Here is a 12066-nt window from a genome sequence, read left to right as displayed (position 1 = left end):
TTTTTGATTTAAGGACACCTCCCTATAGAAACCAGACCTACTTATTTTAGACTGTGTCCTGGAGAAGTTCTCTTTTATAGAGATTGTTCTGTACATTCCCTGTTTAATTAGCGTAATAGGGTTATGAAAAATCTACTGATACTTTGTGTGGTGTTTGGCTGTAAAATGAACATTATAAGACATAGTTTGGATGTGGTTGTTCTCTGCTTTGTTAAGGCATGCCTTCTTAAATCTGTTTTTAGGGCGGGAAATAAAAAGCAGTGTCTTTTTAATGTAAATGTAAAAGCTGAGCAAAATGACTGGGGATTTATCACTGGGATGGATTGGCTCAGCAGGGGAGGCAGCACAGGCTTTGCCCTCCCCCTGCACTATCTGTTCCCACAAGCATCTTGCCTATAAATTGGCAGAGGGGTTCAGAAAGTGCTGGTCTCTTCCCTTCAGACACTAGTGAGGACTCAGCAAAAGTTCAACAGCAAAGTACAGAAGCACCAGATCTCTGATTGGGCTGCAATTCCGAAACAAGCTCAGCTTTGTCAAGACCGGGAGCTTTCCGGAATATGCATGGGGATGAGGAACAAATAACGCAGAGTGAGTGCTGCCTGACACCGGGTATCCAGCTGACCACTCTTGGCTGTCTCATCCTCTCTTTCAGAACGAGAACATGGGGGATATGACACCAGCAGAGGAGACTGAGCTCAGGGCTGCTCATTGCCAGTTGTTTGAATCCAGCATGAGGAACGAAGCAAGAAGACTGAGGACTTTTTGGCAATGGCCAGGCACCTCACCCGTGTCTGCCCGAGACTTGGTCAAGGCTGGTTTTTTCTTTGTGGGTCCAAGAGATGAAGTACAGTGTTTCTGCTGTGGTGGTGTCCTGAAGGACTGGGGGCCTGGTGATTGCCCAGTAGCAGAGCATCTGAAGTTCTTCCCTTCCTGTAAATTCATTTGTGGTGAGGATGTTGGGAACCAAGAGATGCTTCCTCTTCAGGAAATCTTTGACACTGTGGATGGGCAGTTCCTCAGCCTTTTGCAGGGAATAGACAGTGAGGAGGCAGGCCTGCCCAACGAACCAGAATACCCGGAGATGGTAACAGAGGAGATGAGACTATCTACGTTTCAGCACTGGCCACAATATACTGACATGCTGCCTGAACAACTGGCTAGAGCAGGATTCTTTTACACAGGTAGGTACTCTGGGGAAATGTTTTTAACTCTTATTCAACTTAACTTTTGAAGGTGTCACTGTTCTACTGCTTGCACAGGCACTTGCACAGCCACTTAAAGGTATGTGTAGTGTAGTTGGAAACCACATTCTTCCTTCAGCCTGTGCTGTTTCAGTTGCTTGTGCAGAATTCACTTCAATGTGAACCCCTGTTTGCATACTGAGGGATCCACTAGGAAGTCAGTTCCCTTACAAGCATGTGTGGAAGAAGTGATGTGTTTTAAACAGATATTTACTGGCAGAGAAGTGTGTGCTTTAAGATCCTATTTATTACTTGCACTTCTGGAAGGACTTGAAGCATACACTTGGCGTGTTGTGTTTTGTATAAGCTCTGTCTTGTGCTGATGCCTTCTCGTCTCAAAAAAACCCCCACATCTGAGTGAAACCTGGAGGTAGTCAGCCCATTTGGCTGTTGCTCTGGCTTGTTGCCATAAGGACCCTGGACTTGTAATACAGAAATAAAAGATATTTTTTTGTTTTGAGGAAAATAGGCAATATTTGTTGTTACCATATGCATGTGAGTATCCATATAACATGGTGGCTTCCCCTTGAGAAGGCTTTGCTGGTTAGATAATAGGTTTACACAAGTACTCCTCCCTGGACGGACCAGTCAGAAGAAACATTTACAGTATGTTAATGCTTGACTGTAATTAAATATTGAGGGGATCCTTCTGTTTTTTTGAAAGCTAGTAACGTGATATTTCTGTGTGTTACAAGTGATTTTTTTTTTTTTTTTTTACGCATGAGGAATCTATTTGTTTTGTAGTTGCACATCAAACCTGGAAGGAAGTGACAAGGCAAGGTCCATAAACTAAAGCTCCCTTAGCAGAAACAAACCTGTGCATCCTGAATGCCTCACACTCACATTGTTGAAGTAAAATTGAATTGCCCTGTTCTCCACTTAAACTGCTATTTCATTGGTAAAGGTGGGAATGGGGAAAAAACAACCTTAAATGTTCTGATAGCTGGAAAAAATCTGAGATGTAACATGGTGAGACATGCGCCTAGGAAAGTCTGTCTAAATAACTGACCTTCTGTTCTTTTAGCTTGAGTTAAAGGAAGTCACTGGTTAGTTTGCTAGTATGCCTCTTTACTTCTGCAAGAGTTTTCATTCAAACTGCATAACCTGGATCTTGCTATAGATGCAGTTAATACTAAGAAGCTGTACCTGTCTACTTGGAGCACAGCAGCAGGGGCTAAACAGCATGCATGCCTAAATGGAAGAGCATTATAGGCAAATTAGCTTATCTGCTGCTTTTGTTTCTTTACTAATGGCCAGGAACACCGAATAAACTATAAAGTGGTGTCTTCAGCTAAAAACCTCTGTGTTTTGTGTTGGACTTGATGTATCACTTGCAGAGCGGCTGCACAGAGACTTTGGGGACCCATTAGGCAGCATCAGTCTGACATGGCACTCCCCTGCAGTCACCTGAGCAGGAGAACTCTGGAACTGAGCACTTGAGTTAAGCCAAACAGTACTCTAACACGCGAGTGTTTGGAAGATTGTGTGACCCAAACTCACTCGGCAGCCTTTACTGACACTGTTTCATTGCCCTTAGGGCAGGGAATTTGTAGGCAGGTCGTCTTAACTGTGTTTAGCTTTAATTATTTTTCCCCCCTGTGATTTCTGTGAAGAGAAGCACAGTAGCAGGATGGATAGCCTGGGACTGTGATGTGGCAAATTCTTACACTTATGAGACAGAAGCTGTGTACATTGTCTGACTGCCCGCTGCTGGTTGTGGCAGACTGTGGTTAGGGAACAAAGTATGTTTATAGGTATAATTAATTACGACTTTACTCTAAATGCAGGCAAGAGGGGATTGGGTAAGTGTGTGCATACATGGGAGCTATGGAGCTCAAATGCATGCTGCCTGTCAGCTTGTGACCCAGATCTGGAATCATCTCAACCAGCTGCAGCTCTGGGAGTTTAAACTCTCATCAGATTTCTGCCTCTATACAACTTGCACAGTGTTGGTAAATTGTCATGTGCTCATCTGTTCTGTCTGGTGGCCTGCGTTCTCATCTGGAGCTAGTAGAACCTATAGTGTCTCGGATGTCAAATAATCTCTTGATGTGTTTTTCAGGACAAGGGGATGTAGTGAGGTGTTTTTACTGTGATGGTGGTGTGAGGAACTGGTCGTTTGGAGATGATCCTTGGAGGGAACATGCCAAATGGTATCCAGGGTAAGTCAGTCTTGGTTGACAAATGTCTTTTGTAGCAAGACCAGAAGATATGCCATGCATTTCCACACTAAGTTCTTTTTTCATAAGATTTGAGACAAATTATTCACAGGTGTAGCAGTAATAACAGAGGCTGGAAGCAGCACTTATTAGCTTAGTTCTAGATTTTTTTTCTACTTAGCTAGAACAGGTGAAAAGCTAGTCAGGTATGTTCAACCATTTTTAACTGCGTAAACTGTTGCAATAGTCTGCAACCTTCTGGAAATTCCTGAAATCTCAAGAGACAGGTTCTGAATCCTCAAGGCCGGAGTCTCACAGTAAGGGACCATCTTCAGATCCTAGTAGTGGGTCAAGATAGAAAACTTGTTTCTAGGTTGGCCGCTTAGTCTGTACTGTCTTACAAAAGTGCCTTCCTCCTACTCTCCCCTTGCATGTGGAAGAATCAAAAAGTGTCCTGAAAACCTAATCATCATATCTGCAACTGCCTCTCCTCTCCTCTTTCTCCCTTTGTACCCTCCCCAAAAAGTCATTGTGTGGTGTCTCTCTGTGTGTTATCCCTTACAACAGTTCATTAACTCCAGGACAGTTGGCTTCAGTTCCTTTTTACGCTCCTCCAGGCATTGCCACATCTTCTATTCTGAAGGCTGTTTTATCGCTGGAGTGTTCTATGTTAATGATGAAACCTACTGGATGATGGTTGTCTAAGCTGTAACTAGTTCTTTTTTTTTTTTCTAAAAGAACTGTATAAATAGAAGTGACAAAGCCTAAATATTTAGATCTTCTCACTCAAAAAGCAAAATCAAATGCTCAAGTTAAGGTAGAATGGCACCGTTCAGACCTGAGATTTACTAATTTGACCTAGAGTTCACCATCTAAAAGTTCAATTAAAATCACTTTCTTTAGTGTCAAAGAACAGCTTTGGTTTCTGCTGCTCTGAAAAAAAGAAAGATTTTGTGAACCTTGTTTTTCTGTAGCAGTTCTTGTGGTTTTTTTTCTGTGAACTGCTCTATTACGACATTTTCTGTGACCCGTTCCAAAGGACGTTGCAAGTGAGCTCATCTTGGGCCAAACATGAAGACTGATTTAAGGGGAGGTTGGATCATGAGCCTGTTATTATTGCACTTCATGCAAGGAGCAAGGGAAAAAAGGCCATGATGCTCCCTCTTTAATGAATATAGCAGTCTGCTCCTAATCTGATAGCACCCTTTTGCTTTGAAAATTCAAACTACTACTGCTACTTTCACTTGAGATATTATGTACTAATGTCTTTACATCTTTCTGCTTATAGGTGTGAATTTTTATTGCAGTCAAGGGGGAGAGAATTTGTTAGCAGTGTTCAGGAGTCCTTTTCTACCACCCTGCTATCTCCAGTGAGTCACGAATATTTTGTATATAGTGGATGCGGGTTTGGTAGATTGGGGGAATTCTGAACACATGCTTCTCTTTTGTGACTGTCTTGTGACATTTTCAGAGAGATTCCTGGGATCACACTGAAGAAGATTCCCCTGCTTCCCAAGGTCAGTGCTATAATTACATGGTCTTTTGTCTTTTATTGAAAGTGGTGTAGTCTTACTTCTTACTACCCCAGCTACTGTGCACTCTGTAGACGTGGTGTTTGAAAGATGTTTTGATATTCTAGAAGCTGTTTCACTTTATTTGAGGAAATGGTAGCTAGCACAAGAAGCAAAATTGCTTGCTTTTGTGAGACCTCTTAATCTACGACTAGAGACATTTAGCTAGTCTGAATAATCATGTGACTTTTGGGTGCTTGCCTAACTTTCCTTTGACTTGTCCATGCTCTTGATGTTGTCTGTCTGTAGTATCTTTCAGGCTACAGCATTTTAAACATACTTGTTAGGAGACCAAACAGAGAACAGCTAGAAGGTCTAGTTGTTTATGCAAGTGTTGATCCTGGGGATCTATTACCATCCATCAGTTGCTCCTGGAAATTTAAGAAGGTGAAATTTGGCTCCCGTAACTGTGGAAAACTGATTTTTCTCGTTCTCTTCAAGAGCCTATCTGATAGGATGAGCTTAAGAAAGACTTAAGCCTTTGAATGGGCTGCCAGCTGAATTTCCTTGCTTCTGTCTTTACTGATGAATGGTTGAGCTAGATTATGAGGTAGGAGAGACTTCAGTTGGGATGTCCCTCTTGATCTTCATGAAAGCAGTTTTGAGACTTCTGTTCTGGGATGTGGAAGCAGAGATAAGGGTTCTGGACTGGGGCCAAACATGGGAGACTTGGTTCTTGGTTCACTGATACAGTAGAATAAACAATCCAAAATTAGTCTCTTTTTGGCTTTTATGAAATTGCTTTTGGTGACTTTCTTGTGAATTATGATTGGAAGTAAAAACTGTAAATCTGGTTGTTGAAGGTATGAAGGTAGCTTGAGGAATGTTCTAGAATACATTAATGCCATTTTATATATAACAGTTTCAGGGAGTGGCGTACTTTTTGCCCTAAGTTCCGCCTCCTTTTGGTAAAGTATCTGCTCACTGCTTTACAGATCCTCTGAGGAATTGGGAATTGCAGGCTCTTCCTTCTCTGGATCAGTTTACCATAGTACAGAATGTCCTGCAGATGGGCTTTGACCCCATGTGGGTAACTAACCTGGTAGAGAATAAATACGTGCTGACTGGGACTTTCTACCTTTCTGAGTCTGAACTGATTTCTGATCTGCTTCAGCCAGACTGGGAAGAGAGCGGCAGTGCAGAGGAAAGCAGAGGTATGCCTGACTCGCACACTCACATTCTTGGTGGATGTTTAATCTCTTATTCACTTTATTTTGAGCACTGTTGTGAGTGTCTTGTGGGTCTGCCTTCTCTCTTCCTAGGCTGGAATTAAGAGTAGTAATGGAACCAAACCTGCCTTTCTTTGAGAGGCTGAAGAATGAGATTCTGCTTTAAAGAAACACCAAGGAACTGTGATTACTGGGGTATCAATAACTATATCTGTGGTATAGATATCCTCAATATTTTCTGTTGCCCTTAGACCTGCAGTAGCAGACAGCTGCACGATGCGAAGGCTTGTGCACAAATTCACATCTGATGCAGAGAGAGGCAGTTGTCTGAAGCAAGGCTTCTAGGATGCATGAGTACTCCAAGCTTATTTAAAATTGAATCAGTGACTTGATCAGAAATAGCCATACTTGTTTGTTTGGATAATACCTATTCTCCTTAACTTATCTATGTCTGTCTTTGTGTTATCTGTTTCATGAAGTCTGCCAAGGGAAGTTTATTTGAAGATGTAGTTCCACACAGGCTTTCTCTGGTGGTAAGCCTGCTTTCCAAAGCTCCTGTCTCCATATCATGGTCTAACATCTAAGCTAAGGCAAAAAAACCTCAACAAACAAAAATGTGATTAAATAGCACAGGAGCAGGAACGAGCAGCTGCTGGCTCTGATATCCGATAGATAAGCCAGCTTTGAGGAGACAATATGATATGGACATGTCTTGGTAGAGAGGTTAACATAAATAGTGACTGAAGCACCACAGAGAACATAACTTCAAACACTCATCCTGGTGAAGCTCAGCATCAGAGTAAGTAGGTGTTTGACCTAAGGCTACTGAAATCCAGGATATTTCACAATTTTAAACAGCAGTGCCTGAAGAGGGAGGAAAGGCATAGTATTTAATGCCATCTTCTTTCCTGGTTATACAGATGCTGTTCAGAGAGAGACTGAAACATCAAGTTCAAGAGGAGAAATGCAACCTGTGCAACAAAAGGAACCAGGTGCACTGGGCTGACAGTGGTGGTGAAATTGAGCCTAGGCATAATTGGGATGGTTTTTATACTAATGATATCGGTGGTCATTGTATTCGTTCATTTTTTTTTTTAATCCTGAAGGGGAATGTGTGCTAGCTTGAATAGTAACTCAACATAGAGACCCTTTTAATGAATTAGAGTTCCACTGTGAAGCAGACTGTTCTACAAAAGATTTGGTTGATCTCATGTCCCTGCTCAGTCCAGTGTGCATAGATGCTGAATCTTGTGTAGATAAGCCAGAGTCTATAACAGCTGTAGTTTTTCAGCTTAAATTAAACTTGCCTGAGAGGTACACTTGCCATTTTCACAGTCTCTGAGCAAAATGATGAGCAAGTTGCAGTGTGACTGCCTAAGATGACAGGGACTGGCACACTGGAGCTGTTGTAATGCTAACAGTTTGGGCCTTTTTTTTTTTTCTTTTTTGGTAAAGATGAGTCTCGGATGAGCACAGAAGAACAGCTCCGACGCCTGCAAGAGGAGAGGATGTGCAAAGTGTGCATGGACAGAGATGTGTCTGTTGTGTTTGTTCCTTGTGGCCACCTGGTAGCTTGTGGAGAATGTGCCCTCAATTTGAGATTGTGTCCTATCTGCAGAGCAGTCATCCGGGGAAGTGTGAGGACTTTCATGTCCTGAACCATGATGTGCCCAAGGGGAAAGATGAGTCTATACAACTCATTGATAGTGCAGCAGAGGAAGAAAATAAGTAAATAGTTCAACTGATGCTGGAGCAATCTTACTTGCAGAGTAGCTTGGCATGAGTGTAAAAACTTACTAAATGTTGCTCCTATGCATAGTGTTTCTGGTAAGAGTTGCTGGTTTGCTGTACTCTTGCTGATCTTGCTGTAGGACTGCTCCAGATGAACTCTGCTGGTTTCTTTTGTCCTCCAAAAAGAGGCTGTTAGTGATAGAGATTCTCCTTCTCTAAATTCTTGCATTCTCAAATGAATCCCTGCTCTATGTTGAAATCAAAGGCTGTTTTCAGTAGACTGTCTCTGGTTCTTTTTCTCATTTAGCAGTTGTTTAGAGATTATTCTGCTAGGGTTGATGGCTTCCTTCAGTAAGTCTGAGTCAAAATGGGAGTATTTTTATACAAAACGCATTCTGTTGAGGCTAGAATACTCAGCAGCAATGTATCATGAGGGAGGGAGAATCTAGCTTTTTCTTCTGAGCTCTTTGCTCTCTTCCCCGCCCCGCCCCCCCCTTGTTGAATTTTCAACAGTTGATGGAATGTTTCCATAATACTCAAATCCACATAATTAAGTGAAAAGCCTGGCCAGTTGTAGACTGTCCAATTCCTTTACTCTCAGCAGACCTCCCTAGACAGAAGGTGAAAGGCTCTTTGATGGTTAGGATCACTCGATGATCTCATGGAAGCTTCTTACTGAGCCTCTTCCCTGGCTATTGGGTATTATCCTACTAGAAGATAACTATGGAAACTTGCCATTTTAGGACTTCTGTTTGCTGGCTAGACTGATGATTCTTATTTTAAATGGAACATTCTATCATGTAGCCAAAAAGAGAAAGTTTTGTCAATACTATAGCTTGTTAACTGCAAGGGAAGAGAGATGTTTTTAAAAATTAACTGTTCTTTTTCACTGAATAAAAAGCTCTTTTGTTTTATTTTAGAGGTCTGAGTATCTGATTATATCTAGTATAATGACCTACTGGGGGAGGGGGTGTGGTGGTGTCCTAAAATGTTAGTAGCATCAGGTTGTAGATCACTTGAACTTCTTCAGTACTACGTGGGCATGAGTTAGAGAAGAAACTGTTCTTACCATCCATTAGCTTCCTTTTGGAATTCACAAGACAGCATGTGGGTCCTCCAGACTGTCTTAACCACAAAAGAAAGCATAAGGATGCAGGAGGATAAGGACCTGATACATGAAACTGTGTAAGTGGGGAATAATTCTGCATCTGAACTTGATCCAGAGTTTTGGTACATGGCTCTTAAACACATATGTGGAGGCTGGAGCACTGGCTCTGGAGTTGCTTCTGTTTGGTTCCAGCCCTAGATTACAGGCTTGTCTCTAGTAACTTTAAGGTGTCAGTTATCCCTGGGCCATGTGGAGGGCAGAGCTCTTCATCCTTGCCTTCAGAAGAAGATATTCATGCAACTCTTGGCAAGGATGAGAGAAATTACTAGCTGATCAGTTTAAACTCTCCAACTGTGGGAGGAATTCAAAAAACGCATAGATGTGGCACTTCAGGACATGGTTTAGTGGGCATGGTGGTGTTGGGTTGACGGTTGGATTTGATGATCTTAGAGGTCTTTTCCAACCTTAATGATTCTGTGATTCTGTGAATTGGTGGATCTTTGCCAGGCAGCAGCTTTCATAGGGAACAGAATTGCACCACCATGCCAAGTTAGGTGTTGTGTCTGGGTTCAAGCTATCATTGGCTTTATTTTGCCTCTGTAAATAACAACAAAAGCTTAGAGTTTAAGTAGCTGTGCTAATCTGAGAAGGAAAAAGAAAACCATCTCAGTGTTGGAATAGTGTTATTTCCTCCTAAACTTTAGCTGGGTGTGGCTGGAACCTTGCCTGAGCATCAACTGGACTACAAGGCTGTAAATATATCAGCTATTTTTGGGCTGCTTTTGTTTCATGCTTTGAAAATTGTGGCTTTTCCACACCTGGAAGGGTGGAGCCTCTTTTTCTATGGCAAGATATCTCTTCAGAAACGGGTACATGTTTGTTTTGACTAGCAGTATCTCAAGTGATGCCTATCCCCAATAGAGGGCACTCCAAACCTGGAGATAAGGGAACCCACTGGACCAAAGTCTTCAGCTGCTCCTTAATCTTGCAGCACGTTGGAGATGCAAAGGACTGGGAGTCCCTGCCCTAACAGAACAGGGTCATTGCGTGACCTTGTGGTACTTGGAGTATGTCTAGCACAAACAGGCCAGGAGGAAGGGTTGTCAGAGTATGAAGGATGAATGGTTCCACTAATGAAAACTCGCAAAGGTAATTAAGTGTGGAATATGAGCCTTGGTAGCTTGTCTTACTTTTCTTTCTTCTCAGACTGATTTTTTTTTTTGATGATTTATGGCAGTCATTGATACTAAATATTATAGGCTTACCTGAACCTTTATTTTACTTCTATTAAAAGGTACTTAATTACCTGTGTTCATCATAACATAGGGTGGTAGTTATGAAGCTTCTTGGTCATCACACTTGTATTTATTTAATTGATCTTTACCAGTGTGTATTAAAGTCAGGAGGCATGCTGTTAAGTGCATAGTTTGATGCTTAGTCTCTGTAGAGTACTTGGCAAGGGTTTTTGTTCAGTTTCATTTAGTAAATGTGGCGTCAAGGCTTGGTCAGTTTGAGAGGTACAGTGTTAAAAACATGCAGACCTCAAATAATTTAAAGAGTTCCTTCTGACTTCATACTACTATCTAGAAGAATTCCTTCCTGAAACTACTAGTGAAATGTTCCAACTGTTCAAAGCTGAAGGTGTGCTTTCTCCACCACCTGTGCTGAATTTTGGTTGCTCTCAAACAAGGCCAGTAAAGAATGCTGGTATCCAGACAATATTTCTCTGAGGAAAAGGAACAGTATTAAACCAAGAAGTGTAAAGTCAGTGTTTTCCGATGAGGAAAGGGAAGATTAATTTCAAAAGCCCCAAATAAATGGAAGTCTTTCATGGAACAAGCTCATTGACTAGAGGATATGTATTCGTCCATTCCTTTTTCTGCACCTCCAGGGAGCATCAGGTGGGCAAGTACGAATTAGTGTAATACAGAAATGAACTGAATTGAAGAAGCGGTGGAGAAAGTGTGAAGAGCTTGTGTATGTACACTGCTATGCATGCTGTCTAAATTGTGTAGTAGCTTGTGTTCCACTGATTATTTCTTTAACTTGGTAGTGGTACAGTATTGACTAATATGGGAGATAGCACGTTTTGTCAGGCAGAGTTGTTTTAAAGAGGGTTGAACGTTTTCTTCCTCAAATGATGAAACTAATATCAAACCAGCAACTGTCAGTTGTCTGTTCAGTCAGAAGCTATGGCTTCTGCTGGCTAAAAGAAGGAAAATACTTATGGAAGACAACATTTTTACTCACAGCTGTACCTGATCAGAACTGAGGATGTTAGGTTGCAGTGGGTATCTGAAATGGAAGTTGCACAGAAACAAAAAGTGTTTTCTTAGTGCTTATACTTCTGCATTTATAGAAGAGGATTTTGCTTCCTGGGTCCTTTGGAATGGGGCAAAGAAAGGTGCATCATTCTGTCTTTGACTTAGTACTTAATGTTTTTATTTCTTTTAATGCTTCCCTCACACTTCTCTTCCCTAGCATGGCTTCTAGCTTGACTCTTCTGAAAAGCATTACTCAAAAATGCTAAGTAATCTCAAACAGATTAGGCAAGATAAAGAATTGCAATGGCACTGGGAACATAGCAGCCAAAGAACACCATGGATGGCTGACCAGTGTTCTTTCTCTGCTTGACACTTAACATGCTGGGGGACACAGATAACAAAACTGTCATTGTTTTTTTTAATTGCTGCAGCTCATTAATGCCACTTAATTACACTTACATTCCTCCTTTCCTTCAGCCCAATCCCTCCCCTCAAAATTATCCTGTAACAAAAAACCCCTTCCATCAGGATGTTGCCAGGCTTGTGCCTGGAATAAGTGTGGCTGCTTGGTGAAGAAGGCAGGTACAAACACATCTGTGATCCATGAAGAACTAGACGTTTTCCAGTGTCCTGCAGCAGGTTTCAGCTGTGTATATGGCTACACCAGTGTTAATTTAATGTAGATGGGCAAACCCAGAGTAAGCTACAGCTGCTCGGAGAATGGCTTGGCATGTTGAAATGGGGCTAAGCTCCATGCTGAGTAAAGATTCGGTGCTCGCACTAGTTTTTAGCTGTTCAGTGTTATAGGAGTTGGGTCACAGAA

The 12066-nt window shown here is 41.8% G+C and overlaps 1 protein-coding gene across 1 annotated transcript; it reads left to right on the top strand.

The window, feature by feature from the left end:
- Window positions 1-661: 661 nt before the first annotated feature.
- On the top strand, window positions 662-7944 carry BIRC7 (baculoviral IAP repeat containing 7; the record flags this gene model as incomplete). The annotated part of the gene is made up of 7 exons (XM_082007353.1): window positions 662-1181; window positions 3304-3403; window positions 4689-4770; window positions 4872-4917; window positions 5907-6125; window positions 7061-7132; window positions 7596-7944. The coding sequence occupies 7 exons, from the start codon at window positions 662-664 to the stop codon at window positions 7796-7798; spliced, it is 1242 nt and encodes a 413-aa protein (XP_081863479.1). The 3' UTR covers window positions 7799-7944.
- Window positions 7945-12066: the final 4122 nt, after the last annotated feature.

Source organism: Phaethon aethereus, assembly GCF_964289735.1.
Source record: "Phaethon aethereus genome assembly, chromosome: 16".
Lineage (NCBI taxonomy): Eukaryota > Metazoa > Chordata > Aves > Phaethontiformes > Phaethontidae > Phaethon > Phaethon aethereus.
Note: the sequence above shows the minus strand (reverse complement) of the source record. Positions and strands in the feature narration are given on the sequence as shown.